Below are 18,366 nucleotides of genomic sequence, written 5' to 3' on the forward strand. Positions count from 1 at the left end.
ACATATTGTTATTATTACAAATCAATTTATACAGCGCCATATTATTCTTTTCTCAATTTTTATCCAGTGTGGCTCGTTTAAGATTGGAGTCACATGATCAAACTTCCGATTTTTTGTGACAAGTTTTGCAACTCGATTTTGAATTGACTAAATTGCAGTTATTGACTTGTCAGGTAGCTTAAAGTACAAACTGCTAATCTACTCTAAATCTAACAAAAGCGTGTACCAATGTTTCCATGGCAGATTGGTTCAAATAGTGTCGAATCCTGTATAATCTTCTGAGATGTATCTTATTTGCAATTGCTAGCGATTTAATATGACCTTTCATTAAGAGCCTGCTATCCAACTAAACACCCAAATTTAAGGCTGTAGAAACAAATGACACCTCAACGTCAACCACCAGTTCCTTTGATGCCCAAATTCCGGACAGTTCCTATAGATTCTTTCCATCTCCCTACAGAATCGCTTCAAACTAGGTGCGGCATTTATCTGTTTACAATAAATCACCCACGCCGACACCAAATCGTCAGAAATTTGTTTTATTTCACTACTCAACAGAGCAAATTCATGATCACCATCATCAGTTTGGCATTTGTTCACCACAGGAGAATTCGCCAGTGCTTCAACAAAACATCTTTCCTTCAGGCCCTTCTTCGATCTGGCATCAGCTCTCCCCAACCTTGGGCAGACTTGAGTCAAAGCCAGTCTCACACTTACATAACTGTCATCTGAGTACACTGAACACGGACCAATCTTTGTATCAAGAATCATGTGAGCAAATCACTAGATCCAACGTACCTCCAGACACATGCGTTTGTCGATTGACATGAATCACCAGCTGGAACATATCAAGTATTTCATGTAGTCGTAGAGTAATAGGACTATCTCTCTTTTCAACGTGAATGTTAATATCACATATATATATATATTTAAAAAAAGAGTTGAAAACATTTTTTATAATTTATGAAACTTTGAAGGGAGGAATTTAATTGAAATCTCATCAAGGTTATTAAAGCAAAATTAATATTTTGGGGACATTGAATGAATTTTAAATGAAATTGTAACTGGTAGAACCTTTTTCTTCTCATGAAGAAATGAAGAATCCAGAAAAATGCATGCAAGATTTTAAGTTGCGGGTGTTGTCTTCAAAAATTTTTGCTCTGTGAAAATAAAAATTTTTGTGTGGAAGCGATTTTTTCAATGAACATTATCTTCAACATTATCATCATCGTCATCATCTTCTTCTTCGTCGTCATCATCGTCAACATTGTCGTCATCCTCATTCATCCAAACAAAATTTTGTTTCAATTTAATTTCAGACTTTTAAATTAATAAAATATAAATATATAAAAAAACATTTCAATAACTGACTTAGTTCGAATGAAACACGCAATCATATAATATAAGGCTTAGAGTTAATCTTCAAACACACACACACACACAAACACAGAGAAAGAGAGAGAGAGAGAAAGAGAGAGAGAGACACACACACACAAACACACACACTCATTCTTTCATTTCATTCATTCCTTCATCCGTTGAAATATTTGATTTGATTCGGTCGTCACTTTTCAATCGAGAAAATTTCAAGTTTGGCGGCGTCTTTACGTCATCGTCATCTTCATCATCAACATTACCATCGTCATCATTCTCATTAATATTTTTATTTAATACTTCTCTCTCTCTCTCTCTCTCTTTCTCTCTCTCTCTCTATCTATCTATCTACTATCTATCTCTTTCTCTCTCTTTCTTTCACTTTCATCTTCAATTCTTAAACATATAAAACGTAGACACACTCTAGCATATAAGCATTCACTCACATAAGCACACACACACACATATACATACACACACACACACACATACACATACACACACACGCACGCAAATACACACACATATACATACACACACATGCTCACACACACGCAAATATACACACACACACGCACATACACACACAAACACAAGCACACATATGCGCCAAAACCATATAATTTCGCGCGCGTATCAACATGAAAGGCGAAGATAGCGGCCAACTAATTATTGAAGTCATGCAAGGAGGTGTGAAATGAATAAAGTAAAATAATATTACGCAACAATTATCATTATTATTTGTTGTTATTATTAATATTATTTGTTATTATTATTATTTTTATTATTACTAAATAAATAAAATCAAAAAACAAAACCTTCTTTTCTTCATTCGCCTGGTTGTAGTTCTAATTTTTCCCCTAAGTCCAAATGAAGAAAGGAGAAAATAGCATCGATTGGCGCATGGAGAGAGAAATGAAGGACAGAGAGATAGAAAAAGAAATAGATAGAAAGAGAGAGAGAGACGGAATGAAAGAAAGCTAAAATGAAAAAGAAGAAGAGCGAGATAAAAAAAAAGGAAAAAATGAGACAGACGAACAGCTGGAAAATGATAGAAAGAGAAAAAGAGAAAAACAAATAAAGAGAGAGACAGACAAAAAGAGAAAAAGAGAGAGAGAGAAAGCAAGTGAGAAAAAGAAAAAAATCAATTATTTAGCGGCTTTTTCAACGGGCGGGGGCCATAAAATTAATTTGCCACTAATAAAAAACAACGCAGAGTACACTGCACAGCACTGCACACTGCCATATAAACAGTGTTTTTAAAATATATAAATTAAAAAATTAAAATAACAAGCCTTGATTATAAATGTTGTTAATATTATTACTATTATTATTGTTGTTGTTGTTGCTGTTGTTGTCGCCTTTTTGTATTATGATTATTGTTGATATTTAGAATAATAATTTTTAAACATTTTTTGCCATTGAAATTAATTGCATAAAAGTTCTAAGAGATTACCTAGCCTTTAGTAAATGAAAAATTATCAATCTTAGGTAAAAAAAAACTTGAACAACCATAGATGGATTAGCCAAACCACCAAGGAAAAATAATCAAAACAGCCATAGACAAATGAGCAAAACAACCATAGATAAAAGAACTAGAAATCCATAGATAAATAAGCTAAATACCTAACAAACAGTGCATACATAAAACATTTGAACTAATTGAGACTAAAAACAGCACGACACGAAACATCGGTCACGTGATATGAGAGCTCCTCCATGTAAAATACCATCAATACAAATATAAATACCACTATATACAAATATCAATACACATACACAGATAAAGCTTAAAGAGAAATAAACACAGGCAACCACACTCTCACACACATACATATACAAAATTTGTTAATTGTTATCTCTTTTTTTATTGAACTGTTTGTTTTTTTATTTGGCTATATTGTCATACTGCTAGCTCTTCACCGTTCTACGACGGTTACTGAACGAACGACATAGTTTGTTCTTGGGAAATTCTTTCTGTTTCTGTAAACTCGCTCGCTCAACGTTAAATAACTCGATATTGTTCATGTACATAAAATAATGAGAGATGACTTTAATTAGGGACTTACGTGTGTTGAGTTTAATTAGGGACTTGAGTATTAGTTAGTGTTTAAAATGTTATAAAGTCTAATAATCGAAATCGAACGAGAAACGACTCACCCATTATCGTTAATAATATTTTTATTGTTTGATCGCAACTAAGTATATTTTAAGGAAGTAAGATAACCAAACCTTAAACTGAAAATTAAAATATAAAATATAAAGAGTACCGCAAATAATAATAACGTGTAAAAGTGTATATGTTGTGCTCAAGAGCTTTAGGCGTGTTAAAGAGATAACTCTGACTTAACTGAGATAGCTCTTAACTTATGGGCTCGCCAATTATATACTAGGAAACCTTGCTCCCCAGAGCTTAACTAGTTGTCTAACTCCTTCTAACCAGTCCTGTTAATTTGCTGTCTCGTCTTGAACTACTTTTATAACAAAGCTATCATTATAAATACATACTTACTTTGACACATATCTATATACAATTTATATTCAGTTATACCTCTTAACCTAAATTATCATCTACATAATGATATGTTTGTTTAAATATTTACTAATTTTTAATTAATAATCATTAACAAAAGCCAAAAATATACAACTCAGGCAAACAAACAACAACCAACGAATCAACAATAACATAGACATAAATAACTAAACAAACATAAATAACAATATAAACAAACCAAACCAAACAACATAAACAGCAACAACAGCAGCAGCATTAACAACCAAAAACAACAACAACAAACAACAATAACAATATAAACAGCAAAAAACCAACAAAAAATGTTCGCACTAACCAGAAAACCAAAGTTTATAAGCACCAGGAATAATTTAACGCACGTTGAAGCACACGTAGAGGACACGCAGTGCTTCTTAACCCATTGCCACTTATCCATAAAAATTTCCACCCTGCTTCTGTCTCTACTCTCTGAAGTTTGCGCCCCTATTTGCTCCATCGTTTTAATGGTTTTTATGGGGACTTGCCTTGGCGATGATGAGGTTAAGTTGAAGTGACAAGTTGTCTTCATTAGGTTTGTAGCATGGTTGTTTTTTTTTTGTTGTCGTTGGTGTCGCTGCTGATGTTATTTTTTATGTTGTTGTTGATTTAATTGACGTTAAAGTGTTTGCTGATTTTATTTTATTTAGTTTGCCATCTTTCAAATCAAAAATGTTTCACAATCTTCAAAACATTTTGTCACGTTAAGAAATAATCATGAAGCTAAATTAACGTGACCACTTCTATTTTTTGAGAATGTTTTCAACTTTTCGTTTCTGTATAATTTTGGATTTACTCAACATAAAATTGCTTCAGTGATCTATCTGATCGTTTTTACTGACGATGTTATGTTAACGTTAACCGCTATTCAGTTTAAAGTCATTTTCAACTTTATTTTTCAAACTTACTGAGTACAAAACAGAAATTTCAAACTCTAACCAGATACTTTCTACATTAAAACCTGCTGCATAATCAACAACATTTCCCTATTTTTAGCTTCTTATCAACAATTTATATAACTCAAAAGCAAGCAACCACACAAACACGATATTAAATCCCAAACTCGCTATTTTATAATTTTTTTTTACATAAAACATACACGCTATATCAAAGAAGGTGTTAGAAAAAATCTTCGAAATATGAGGCGAGCATGTACGAACGGGCCACCGGGCTATTTATATAGGCCTCAATTTTGCAATTTTGTGAAAACGTGTGCGATACATTTGAAATGGTAGGATTTTTTTTTATATTTTTCGCGGTAGCCAATAAAAAATAATATTTTTAGTTTTATCTTTTAATATGATAACAATAATAAAATAAATACTTGTTTAATTTAATTTATTTATTAAATATTTGATATATAAGTATGTATATATTTTCTGTAATAAGCTCAAAATGTTTAATAAATTGTCAAAATTAAACTATATTATTTAACTATATATATTATAAGAAGCATGTACAATACGTAAACCATACGTACATAATATAATAATGGTCACTTATATCATCTCACGTTCAAACATTCGTCTGAGGACTTTATATACATATTGATACTTCTCTGATAATAAAATGCATTTATTACTACATTTTCTTGTAATGCACTGCTATACACATACGAATACAAACACACATGTATGTATGTAAATGTGCCTCTCTGTGTGTTTTTCTGTGTGTGTGTGTGTATGTATGTGGTGTGTATGTGTGTGTGTTGTGTGTGTGTGCTTGCGCTATATATATTCCGTCATAAAGTGACGTGATTGCATACAGTTAGTGGGAGGCTTGCGTGAGTGCTTACCAATGTACTTGAACGAATCGCTTTAGGCGTACAACGCATCAAAACAACCTTACTAAATGTTAGCTCTGTGTCACTTTGTCTCTTTTTTTATGAGTCACATCTCCCTGCCTTTATGTCTCATTTTGCTTCTTTCCTATGTCTCATTTTGTCTATTTTCTGTCTCGTTCTGTCTATTTTCTGTCTCGTTCTGTCTATTTTCTGTCTCATTCTGTCTATTTTCTGACTCGTTCTGTCTATTTTCTGTCTCATTCTGTCTATTTTCTGTCTCATTCTGTCTATTTTCTGTCTCATTCTGTCTATTTTTTGTCTCATTTTGTCTATTTTCCGTCTCAATTTGTCTATTTTCTGTCTCATTTTGTCTATTTTCTGTCTCATTCTGTTTTGTTCTTTATTTTATGTCATTTTTGACGTCGTTTGGTGTGAATGTTAACATTTGAATGAAGCAAAAATTTTAAGTTTAATTGGGAAAGTAAAGAAATCAGCATGATCCAGCTGACATGGTGTCATCACCTGATGTATGCTTTAAAGAGAGTATTTTTTCATGATTTCATCCTTACAATTAACGCTCCATCCTCACAATTACACTTATAATTATCCATTATAAGTAGCAGGTTAGAAATAAATTTGATACAACTATCATCGTTATCATTCGTATCATCGTTTATATCATCCATCATCACGTTCGCCATCGTCGTCGTCATTATTAAGCGCGAGTGCTATTTCAAAAGCAATAATATGGCAATGTCCTCATCATAATCATTAAGGCAATCACCGGATCATAAATAATAAAATCATTATCATCCATCACCATCGTCATCATCATCATCTTCACCATTATCTCCATCAACATCACCATCATCACCATTATCACCCTTCTTCTCTCATCACGATTGTAATTATTAGAATTTAATATTTTTTGTTCGTTTGTTTATTCATTCATTTCGCTATTCATTCATTCATTCATTTATCTGTTCAATCAATCAACCTTCCATTCATTTATTTGTTCATTTGTCCATTTGTTCATTCATTTATTTATTCATTCATTCATTCATTTACTCAGCACTCATCCACTTGATTTAACTGCTCGTCAGTCAGTCAGCAGACAAATTCATTGTGCAGCACGTGCTAACAAATTGATGCGTGTCTAAACGGCAGAGTATTATGTGCATGAATGAGTATATAGATGGATGGATGGATGGAGGATGGATGGATGGATGGACGGATGGACGGATGGATGGACGGATGGATGGATAGATAGATGTCAATGCGAAAAAATGGGTAGATGAATTAATGAAATGAATAAACGAACGTATAAAGAATGAGAAAATGAATGAATAAACGAAAATGAATAAATGAAGGGTTGACTGGATAGAAGATTGACTGAATGAACAAGCTAGTTTATAAACGAACGAACAAATGAATGAAAAAATGTAAGGCAAACAACAAACGAACGATGGAACGACAGACAGATGAATAAATGAATGAATGATAAATTGATGGATGAAGGAGGGATAAATATTTCTAAGCTTGTTTATTCATTAATTTATTTCAACTGCTATCTCTCTCTCTCTCTCTCTCTCTCTCTCTCTCTCTCTCTCTCTCTCTTATCACACTTGCGTATTAACGTGTGATGATAACTTCTCGAAATATTTTCTACATCAATGACTCAGGTCAATATTTTGAATCTTTCCTAATCAAAGAAGTTTGGAAAACCAGCCATCTTGCCATCTGACGAGAAAGAAAAGACTTTTTCCTGTTTATCTAAATTGTGACAAAATGTCTGAATTTGACGTGTGTGTGTGTGTATGCGTGTGTGTGTGTGTGTGTGTGTGTGTGTATGCGTGTGTGTGTCGTACTGTAAGAATGAATGACATTAGTAGTAGTAAAAGTAGTAGTAATAGTGATAGTGATAACAGTAGTAACGATAGTAGCTGCAATGGCAGTAGAAACGCTTGTAGTAGCAGCAGTAACAGTATTAACTGTAGAGTGCTAATGTCAGTAGTAACTGTAGTAGGTGTGTGAAAGTAATAGTAGTAGTAGTAGTAGTAGTAGTAGTAGTAGTAGTAGTAGTAGTAGTAGTAGTAGTAGTAGTAGTAGTAGTAGTAGTAGTAGTAATAGTAGTAGTAGTAGCGTTAGCAGTGGCAACAATTAGATTGAATCCTGCCAGCCATAAAGATTAGATGACACGTCTTCAGTTTCTCAACATCGATCAACACTATCTCATCACTTCGGCAATAAACAAACTGGTAACTGAACTTTTTTTTGGTCTCAAATTTAAATTTTAAATTTAAATTTTGGAATGAAATTTAAATGACATTTCAGTCAGTTAAAAATTCTGAAAAAATGTAATATTATATAAGAAGTTTAATTAATAATTACAAAATAATATAAACTTATATGTAAGCTTATATGTATGTTGAGTTGATAACTTCTTCTCTCTTTCTTCACACATAGTGAAAAGAAAAACACATTCAAATCTCGATTTTTAAGACATTTATTTTTCAAAATATTTCAAAAAATTCATTCAAAAAAGTGTTTTCTTAATATCTCCATGACATTAATTTCTACGCTAAACAGGAAAAAAAATTTGAAAAATAAATTTGAGAACCAACGAACGATTTAGGATAATTGCATAAGCAATACATTTATAATATAGTTTGTGCATTTCGTTTCGGCCTAAAATATCGTCTCGGTATAAAATTTTGTTTCGACATAAAAATTCATCAAGCTAAGATAATTTTTCATCCTAATTCATCTTAAAATAGAAATATAGAATTTCTTAATTCTCTCTGAAGTTAACAATATTTTTATTCAAAATAAAATATTCAGCATTTATCTCTATCGGAATAATCTCGTACCTAATTCTTAAGTTTGCAAAAAAATAATTTACTCAAATAAAACGCTAAATTTTAATTTTTTAGAGTTTATAATTGCTATTATTATTATTTAATTATTTATTATTATTCGATTTTTATTCAGCCCCAGCGCCATATATGGGCATTCTCTCTTCATCCCAGTGCAAAATTTTTTGAGGTTTGATTCTGTCAACTGGAGATATGAACTGCGGTCCTGTTGGTTGATTCGTTTGTTGGTGGTTGATTGATTCGTTTGTTAGTTGATTGACTGATTGGTTTGTTGGCTGATTGATTGGTTTGTTGACTGGTTGATTGATTGGTTTGTTGGCTGGTCGGTCAGCCGGTTGGTTGATGGGATGGGTTGGATTGTTAATTGATTGATTGATCGAATTATTTATGTTTGGTTGGTATTGTTGTAACTCTTGACTTCGTACCTACCAACACCGATGTTATAACTTCAATGATCTCTATATTTCCAACACCAGTGTTGTAGCTTCCAACGATCGTCAAGAGTTAGGTTCAAGATTTCCGATAGATGAACATAACTACTTCAAACGTAAACGCAAAGTTGATGACGACCGGATATTTTGCTGCGCAATCTTCATTGTTTGATTAGTTTAATACCAAAGGTTTATCAGATTGTTGGCCTTTGGCAGATTGTTGGCCTTTGGTATGATGGTCTAAGGTCTTATTCAATCTTCTCTAAATTCTCAACTGGCTAATGCAGAACAGTACTACATTATGACGTAAATATATGTTAAAATATTTTTTTCTCCCATGGTCTGGTGGGTGATTCCGCCCCCGAACTACCCCCCCTCTCTGGATTAGATAATTCTTTTACTACTAATAATAATAATTATAACCATAATTATTAATTTAGTTTTTATCATAATTAAAATTATCATGAAGTGTACGAACCGGTAAAAATTTGGTATTTGTCATCGTAGGATCTCTTGTCTTTTTGGCGCTCGTACTTGCTGAACATCTCAACCTTCGCCTATAATTGAAACATTTAATTTTAATTATTGAAATTATGGTTATAATAATTATGGTAATAGTTATCATTATAATTATTAATAATTATAATGATGATTATTTTTAAAACTTACGGGCGCTCCGGCATATTTAGCCTGAATTTTGTCGACTGAGCTGAAAATAATTAAAATTACCCAATCAATGACTTTAATTGCAAAATAAATTTAGTAAGTTAAATTTTGTGCGTGCGTGTGTGTGTGTTGTGCGTGTGATTAACTAACTAATTAATTAAAAATAACAATGTAATTAGTTTAAATGCAATTAATAAGAAACTAAAATGAAGTGATTCATCTTCGTCTAACTCGTCTGCTCCTCCAATGCGCTTCAGTCCTCCCTTCCTACAAGTTCAACATTACGAAATTTGTTTTCGTTTTATGAAAATCAATTTTGTTTTAGTTTAAATAATTTTTAAATTGCGGTAAAATGTTTAAAAAATGAACTTAAATGTTTCATACGTTCTTGCTTATAAACAAACCAAACTATTTAACAAATGGATTGTCAAACTATTGAATGAATGATTAATCGCTTAACCAATAAAAATTTTAGAAAACAAATGATGATAATAATTGATTTATTTTTTAGTTTAAATAACTTTATTTAAATCTACAAAAAACGGACTTCAACCTAATGGAAGAATATCAACCTGATATAAATAAAAAATAAAATAAAATGGACCTACCCAACTTTGTTGGCCTGGCGAGCTCTCTCAGCCAAATCAACTAACTGTTTGTTGTGTGGGAATTTTGAAAATGAAATAAAATAAGTGGCTGAGTGAGAAATTTATAAATCGAAATGCTTCTTTTAGAATGAAAAATTAAATAATTGATTGCGTGTGAGTTTAAAAATTTTGCAATTTTATAAATATATGTTGTTTTATGATTTAAATTGCCAGGATAATTGTATCACGTCATTCACAATTAGATGTTAATTTTATCAAAATATTCACAATTAAATATTAATTATGTTAAAATATTCAAATAACAAATATTAATGACTCATTTCGTTATATTGAAAAACTGAATATGTAATTAGCTACTCACAGCGGCCTGTTGAGATTTGAACCTCTTCTCTAGGTCGTATCTTTCACCTGTTTTAAAACATTTTCAAAACAAATTAACAAACGATTTTGTTTTCCAAAAATTTGGCGGATTCAGTTTAAATTTGAATATTCGCCAAACACCACCTCATTGAAAAATTTTTAACAGGGTAGCATAATAACACGTGAGAATAACTTATTATAAACAGTAGTCGAGCGATGAAATTTTTCTTTGACTGCTATCACGGAGTCATTTGAATTTGGAAAATGAAATGAGCAACTGAACTTGGCACTGAAATCGGCAAATAGGTGAGGTTCAAAGTTGAAAATTCCAAAAACCTTCCAATCTGGCAATTTTCAAAAAATTTTCAAACATTCCAAAAACCTTCCAATCTGGCAAGCCACGAGTGAAATTCTTTCGCCTTCTCCGCAAGTTTGGCCTGATCCAATCCGTCGATATCCAGAGGTTTGATCCTCTGCCTCAAGATTGCTTTCTTCTCTGCTTCCAATTGCTCTTTCGTTTTTTTACTTTTTTCTGCGTCGCTCTGTTATAGTTTTTTGTTAAATTAAAAAACAAATATTTTCTCGTATTTTGTGAAAGAGTTCAATTAATTTTTAATAAAATTTTCAAAGATTTGACGCTGCAAACTAACTTTTTCTTCATTCTCTTTGTCTTCTTCATCCTTTAAAGATAACGAATTTGTCGATTGTTATTAATTACAAAATTATAATATAAGCTGGCTTTTATTTTAACTTGCATTTTTTAATAACATAAAATTAAAAAACTGTAAAAATACAGAGTATAAATAAATGAATAATGTTTAAGGTAGATAAAAAAGATGTAGTCATTGAACAATACAATTAGATTAGTGGATTATGTTGTTATGAATTGCAATTTTTAATAATATTTTTTTCATAGTTGGAAAAATGAAATAACTTCTTCATCCCCGTCAGCTTTCCTGGTTATGACAAAATTTCTCTTCTGAGGTTGCTTCCACTTTTCAAACTCGGCCATCTTCCTGGCTCTGTCCTTCTGCTTCTTCTCCTCATCTTCAATCTTCTGTCTCCTTTTCGCTTCCTACCCAAGAAAAAAAATTATTTATTGGTTTTCTTATTTATAAATGGAAATAGTTTTAAAATTAAAATAATATGTCTCAATTGGAGTCGTCGTGAATGTAAACTGAACTGTCGACAACCTAAAAAAATGAATTTCAAAAAATGAAATGTAGATAATTTTCCAACCTCAGCTGCTTTCCTCCTCTCATCTTCAGCCGCTCTCTCTGCTGTCAGCCTCTTCTCTTCAATCTCTCTTTGCTTTTTTCGTTTCTCCTAATGAAAAATGGAAAACAAAATTTTTGTGTCTACAATTGTTATAAACCTTCTTCAATTAAGATATTTGAAATGAACAGTGTTTGATTGCTTCTTGTTGAATATTTAATTTGATAGCTGTCGTTTTATCGGATGCTTGCTAGCACCTAGCATTGCATACAAATAGTAAAACGTTTTAGTAGGTACAAGTCCAATAAAGTCGCTTTTCTTTAATGGGTAACTTGAAAAATCCATGAAGTAAGAGAGAGAGAGAGAGAAAGAGAGAGAGAGAAAGAGAGAAATAGGGAGAGCACAAAGAATGTGAATCAACCAATTCCCAAAAATTCTCTCATAAATATCAAACAGAAGAGTTAAGTACATAAAAAATCTCATTTTAAAATTTTTTCTACAAACGCTTCTCCTTTGTAGTCTTTAATGGGTAACTCGAAAAATCAATGAAGTAAGAGAGAGAGAAAGAGAGAGAGAGAGAGAGAGAGAGAGAGAGAGAGAGAAAGGGAAATAGGGAGAGCACAAAGAATGTGAATCATCCAATTCCCAAAAATTCTCTCATAAATATCAAACAGAACAGTAAAGTACATAAAAAAATCTCATTTTAAAATTTCTCCTACGAACGCTTCTCCTTCGTAGTTCATCAATCTCGTCCTCCATTTTTTCTCTTTCCTGCCTGTTGAACTCCAGCAACTCCTTCGCCGATTCATCCAGACCGCTCGAATTTTGCTGGCGTTTGGGCTCCTGGCGTTTCTGAGGTCAGATAATTTTCAGTTAAGTACAAGGTTTACAATTATAATTAACGTAATTTTATTAATAAACAACAATAAATTTTGTTAGCTGGCTGGTCATTCGCATTCAAACCATCTCAATAAATTAGGAAGTTACGCGTTGAAAGAACTTACGGTTGTTTGGTTATTTATGTCTCAACAATTTCTAGCAAATGATTTTTATAAAATTTTTAGACATATTCTGGTATCTTAATAATTTTTAATTGAATAAATATAAATAATTCATATGTGATTTTAATTGTAAACTGTTTTTAATTCAAAATTATTTGGGCTTTGATTTGAAACCGAGACTTAATGCATTCATTATAATGATGCTGAACAATTACATGCTATCAGATATACTTTGCCGATTTATTAAATCCAAAGAGAACATGTTAGAGATCATTCCACTGAAGTCGATGATAGGAATGTTCGTTAATTAACATTTCGGCCTATCGATCATTTAACATTCACTCATATCATTTTACATTTCGCAATCCAAACTCCATGAATTCCAACGTAAAAAAAATCACACTAAATCACCTGTACACCTAAACATGAATTGGAATGGAATTGAAAGGAGAGGAATGGAAAAACAAAATAAACTTAATTTTCTAGATGTATTTTAATTGCAAGAAGATTTTTATTGAAAGCAGATGCAGAGGAACTAAACAAATGTTGTTTTATTTTTTTTTTTTATCTTGGTTGGTTCTGTTCATCTTGATTTAAGAAATTATGCGCGTACACACACACACACACCCACACACACACACACACACACACACGTGTATATATGTATATATCAAAAATGCAAGTCTATAGATTTATATACACACCTTTATACACATCTATATACACATACACACACATATGTATATATATAAGTTATAATTTTATATAGATCAAATACGAAACGAAGGAAATGCAAAATACATTGAAGCCAGAAAAAATTCATGCCTTATCACGAAAGCTCAGCAACTGTTTAAGTTAAGTTAGTTATTATTGCTTCTTGTTTGTGTATTTGTTTGTTTGTTTTTCTTTTGTTCAAACTAATCAACATCATCATTGTATTGCAAGATTTAAATTTTTTACCTAAAAATGTTATAAGAATGTGTGCGTGTTTGTGTACGTGTGTGTACGTGTATGTTTTTGTGCATATGTGTGAATGTGTGTTTAAATAGATGTACGTGGGTGTGTTTGTGTGTGTGAATATGTATGTATGTTGCATGCTCTATATGTATTCGTCTGTATGTATGTATTCCTGAATGCGTGAAAAATAGTAAAAAGTCGACAAAGACGGAAATAAAGAGAGAGAGAGAGAGAAAGAGAGAGAGAGAAAGAGAAAGTGAGTGAGAGTGAGACAGATAAAGAAAGAGAAACTGTAAAGTTATGTACACAGTTTCTGAAATGCTAATGCTGAATTTATTAAACCCCAAAATTCCACCATAATATTGCATACGTGATTTGGTGATACCAAGCATAAAATAATATAACAACATCTCGTAATACAATTATGAACTTTTAAATAAATATCATGGATATTAATAATAAAAATATAAATCATTATGTATTTTATAATTTAATATTTTTATTAACCTTGGGCGGTTCGACCTTTTTGGGAACTTCAGGTTCGCTATAGTGGAGTTATCAATATTATCAATATTACCATAGAATAAATCATAAGAAATACGGAAAAAGATGTTGTTTAGTCTGTCACGAAGATATTTACAATGGTCCATGTTGATATGTGCGCCATGTATGACTGACATTTGCATTTATTGACTTATTTTCAAATTTAAACTACTTTAACTTTAAAATAATAAATCAATGAAAATTCACTCCATCTTTTGTAAATTGATGTAACCCAAAGCGCAAATATGTCTCAAGAAATATATGACAAATGACCAAATTAGCAGGATATTTCTTTGGTAGGCTATTGACAAGAAACCTCAACCTAGGGAACATCGGCGTTGTTGAACAAAGAACGAATCAAATTAGCATTGCAAATCTTTCTCTTAAAATTCTAATTTTCAATCCCTAAACTTTAAAACTTGTAGAATATTTTGACGAAGATTCGTTATTTCCCCACAAAACTACCAAGAACCGCTAATGAAACAATGGTTTCTTCATTTAATACCATTTGATAAACCTGGTCCATACATATATATTGAGAAAAGATACGAAAATTTTGATCAAATTGTTTAATTTTATAACAGTAATTATTATTATCTGTATGTGAGATCACTCATCTACTTAGCTAATTCACGTATTAAATGCACTTAATGTCATTGCGTCATGCACCGAATGTACTGGATGTCCTTAACATTTTCTATGTCTTTACATGAAAATAGTTCATTTAAGAAAGACGCGTTCTGAAGTTTTTATAAGAAAATTTAAGGTTTATTTAAATAAGTTTACTATTTATTAGTGTTTTTAAAATTAAGACCTACGTATGAGTAATGTTTTTAATGTTTTCATTATACTTTGATTAGGATGATGATGATGATGATCATTTTGAAGAAAAAATTATGGCGATATTGATGATGATGGTGGATGGGGATGATGATGGGTGAAGTTGAAAATGACATGATGAAATGCTAACAACAGAAAAAATGTTTTTAATGTTTCATTCAATGACGAATCTCACTCACCTTTCGGCCTCGCTGTGGAAAAATTTAAAAAAAATAATTATTAATATTATTATTAAAATTATTATTAGTAGTATTGTCATCATCGTTATCAGCAATAATATTATCATATTGATAATGTTTAACAAAGCGGCTAATATGATGTGGGTAGGTTATATCATTAAACATCTTTTCCAAATATAAATGAAATAGAAAAGATTAAAAAATGTACTCAGTGTAACAACGGAATGAAAATAATTAGAAATTGCATTTGATATTTTTGCAATTTTTAAATTTTTTGTCTTAAAAAAATAATTTTTTGGCACTTGAGGACTTAAGAAATCTAAGGGCGTGTTCATTTTGTTTCCATTCCTTTTCCTTTTCAAGGAAAAGGAATGGAATTTTTCTCAGTAGCACTAAGAACTAAAAACGAAAAAGTATAGTTGAAGTAAGTGTCTTCCAAAGGTAGAAAAATATTTTTATTAAAAATATTTTGTAAAGATTTTGTAATAATTTTACTTAACCATACAATACGATCGTCTTAATAGTTTTATTGTTAAGAACTGTTTCTACATAGAATGGACCGTACAAGAAACACAACGTAGAAATTTGATCAAACAAATTATTTACCACCAATGTCATAGATTAATTTTATTGAAGTAAGCCAGAAACAAATTGTGAGAAATTGTCTCCAGGCTTTAATGTTGAAAGTTTGAGCCTTGAAACTTTAAAAAAATAATTTTGTGATTTAAACAACGTGAAAATAAATTACACATCTGATCGAACATTTCAACATTATAACGACGAGGTTATCAACTGATTAAAGCAAATTTGTGTGAATAAATTCTCGTAAATTAAAAAAAAATTCAAATTAAACTTTACTATAAAATCATCTTCCACACATTTATTCACCTGTGGCTTGATTCGTCGTCAGACATCTTTCTTTTCTAATCCTTCAAAAATCGAAAATAAAATTGAAAATTTTCAATGAATGAAATCCCAGCCAGGAGCAAACTTCTGCAGTTACTAACTGATGGCAGTTGCACTCCAACGAATGCTAACGCACTCTCTATAATAATATTATACAGGTTCACCATAAATTAACACGTACATGGTTTACGCATATATATCTATATACAAACATATATGTATGTATCGTATGTATTTATAGGTGTATGTTTATGTATGTATATATGTATGTATGTATGTACGTGTGTGTGTGTGTGTGTGTGTGTGTGTGTGTGTGTGTGTGTGTGTGTGTGTGTGTGTGTGTGTGTGTGTGTAGTATGTATGTATGTATGTATGTAAGGAAATGACAACAACAAGATGAAGAATACGACACTAACTAAGTAACTCACTTTGCTAAAGAAATAAATTTGCTAATTGTTTAAAGAAACTACATAAACCAAACCTGCACTGAAGATGATTTATGAAAAATCGAATTAAGGCCTTATCTGCATGATGAATTTGGATAACTGCAGTTTTATTAAACTTTCATGATGAACTTGGATAATCATTCTAATTTCAACAAATTGAACAAATTTCCAGAAAATTCTAGAAAGAAAAGTTGACAAGACAAACTTTAAATTGATTAATGCTAACAATTCTGTAGAATACATACCCACATACATACAATACATCTATACACACACACACGCACACACACAGACATACATACACACATATACAATATATAAAAACTCAACACGCACACACATACATATACACATATCTGCAACATACATACACATACTCATATTTTGTATACACGTTATGTATATATTTATGATGGTTTAGAATTTCTTAAAGCTTAAACCATGAGCACGAAAGCCAAACAAACAAGATGCAAATATTTATTATTATTATTACTATTGTTATTATTATTATTACCGTTATAAGTATTATTACACGTAAGTATGTGTCTACGTATGTTTGTTTCTTTGTTTGTATGTACGTACGTATGTATGTATGTATGAATGTATGTATGTTTATATGTATGTATATACGATGTATGTTCGTATGTATGTTCGTATGTATTTATGTTTGTTTGTATGTTTGTATGTATGTATGCATGAATGTGTGTATGTAGTTGTATACATATACAAGTATGCAACAAATGCTTGTTTGTTATGCATAAAAGCTGTTGCTTGCGCGCTCCCTGTGCAAAACTTTTGTTCTAAACATACCCGGCTTGTCAGATCATTGTTGTATGTCTTGTTTCTCCATCTTTCCTTCCCTCTCTCTCTCTCTCTCTCTCTCACTTTCTTTCTTTAAACTTACAGGTACACATACACACATACATGCGTACAAACACACACTCACAAACACACACACTCACATAGAAGATATGCATATGCACATGAAATTATTTAAACATTAATAAATCACTTTCAGTATTGTAATATTATTGATAAATGAATAAATACACTTTCTAGGCAAATATCAACATATGGGTATGATTGGATGAAATGGGATTACTTGTTTCGTAATGGATTGTTAATTTTCGACAGTAAATACAAAATACATGATACGAATAAACAGGAATATATGTATTTATATGGTATAGGTATTTGTATGTGTGTGTGTGTGTATGTATGTATTGTGTGTGTGTGTGTTGATGTGTATATCTAAAATATGTTGGCGTATGTATTTAAAGATGGGCTCATGTGTTTGTATTCGGGTATATGTACAATGTACGTCGGCATTTGTGTGTACAAATGTATCAATGTGTTTAGGTATACGTGTGTGTGGGTATGTATTGTATTATGTATATGTGTGTTTGTGTATTATCTATTAGCATCTGGCATTGTATTTATTTATACGCTCTGCCAAACGGAAAGCTCTTTGATTAGATTAATAATAATGGTAGCGATGATATTATTACATGAAGGAATGCATACGCCACACCACACTATACACACACACACACATACACGCGCACTCTCACACACATCACATACACAGTATCAAACAAACACATATGCAAACACACACAAACACACACACACA

The 18,366-nt window shown here is 31.4% G+C and overlaps 2 protein-coding genes across 2 annotated transcripts; both read right to left on the reverse strand.

The window, feature by feature from the left end:
• Positions 1-360: 360 nt before the first annotated feature.
• On the reverse strand, positions 361-771 carry HELRODRAFT_167494 (hypothetical protein; the record flags this gene model as incomplete). Its single annotated transcript, XM_009012998.1, has 1 exon — positions 361-771. The coding sequence occupies one exon, from the start codon at positions 769-771 to the stop codon at positions 361-363; it is 411 nt and encodes a 136-aa protein (XP_009011246.1).
• A 7,423-nt stretch (positions 772-8,194) lies between these two features.
• Positions 8,195-16,793, reverse strand: HELRODRAFT_185295 (hypothetical protein). The gene is made up of 15 exons (XM_009012999.1): positions 16,716-16,793; positions 16,270-16,310; positions 15,382-15,393; positions 14,327-14,363; positions 12,585-12,713; positions 11,886-11,972; positions 11,581-11,721; positions 11,297-11,326; positions 11,029-11,188; positions 10,648-10,694; positions 10,287-10,330; positions 9,910-9,945; positions 9,682-9,721; positions 9,491-9,569; positions 8,195-8,786 (listed from the first exon to the last, which is right to left on the reverse strand). Exons 2-15 carry the CDS (start codon positions 16,293-16,295, stop codon positions 8,689-8,691), a joined length of 966 nt encoding a protein of 321 aa, XP_009011247.1. The 5' UTR covers positions 16,296-16,310; positions 16,716-16,793; the 3' UTR covers positions 8,195-8,688.
• Positions 16,794-18,366: the final 1,573 nt, after the last annotated feature.

The sequence above is a fragment of the Helobdella robusta genome (assembly GCF_000326865.2).
Source record: "Helobdella robusta unplaced genomic scaffold HELROscaffold_11, whole genome shotgun sequence".
Taxonomy (NCBI): Eukaryota; Metazoa; Annelida; class Clitellata; order Rhynchobdellida; family Glossiphoniidae; genus Helobdella; species Helobdella robusta.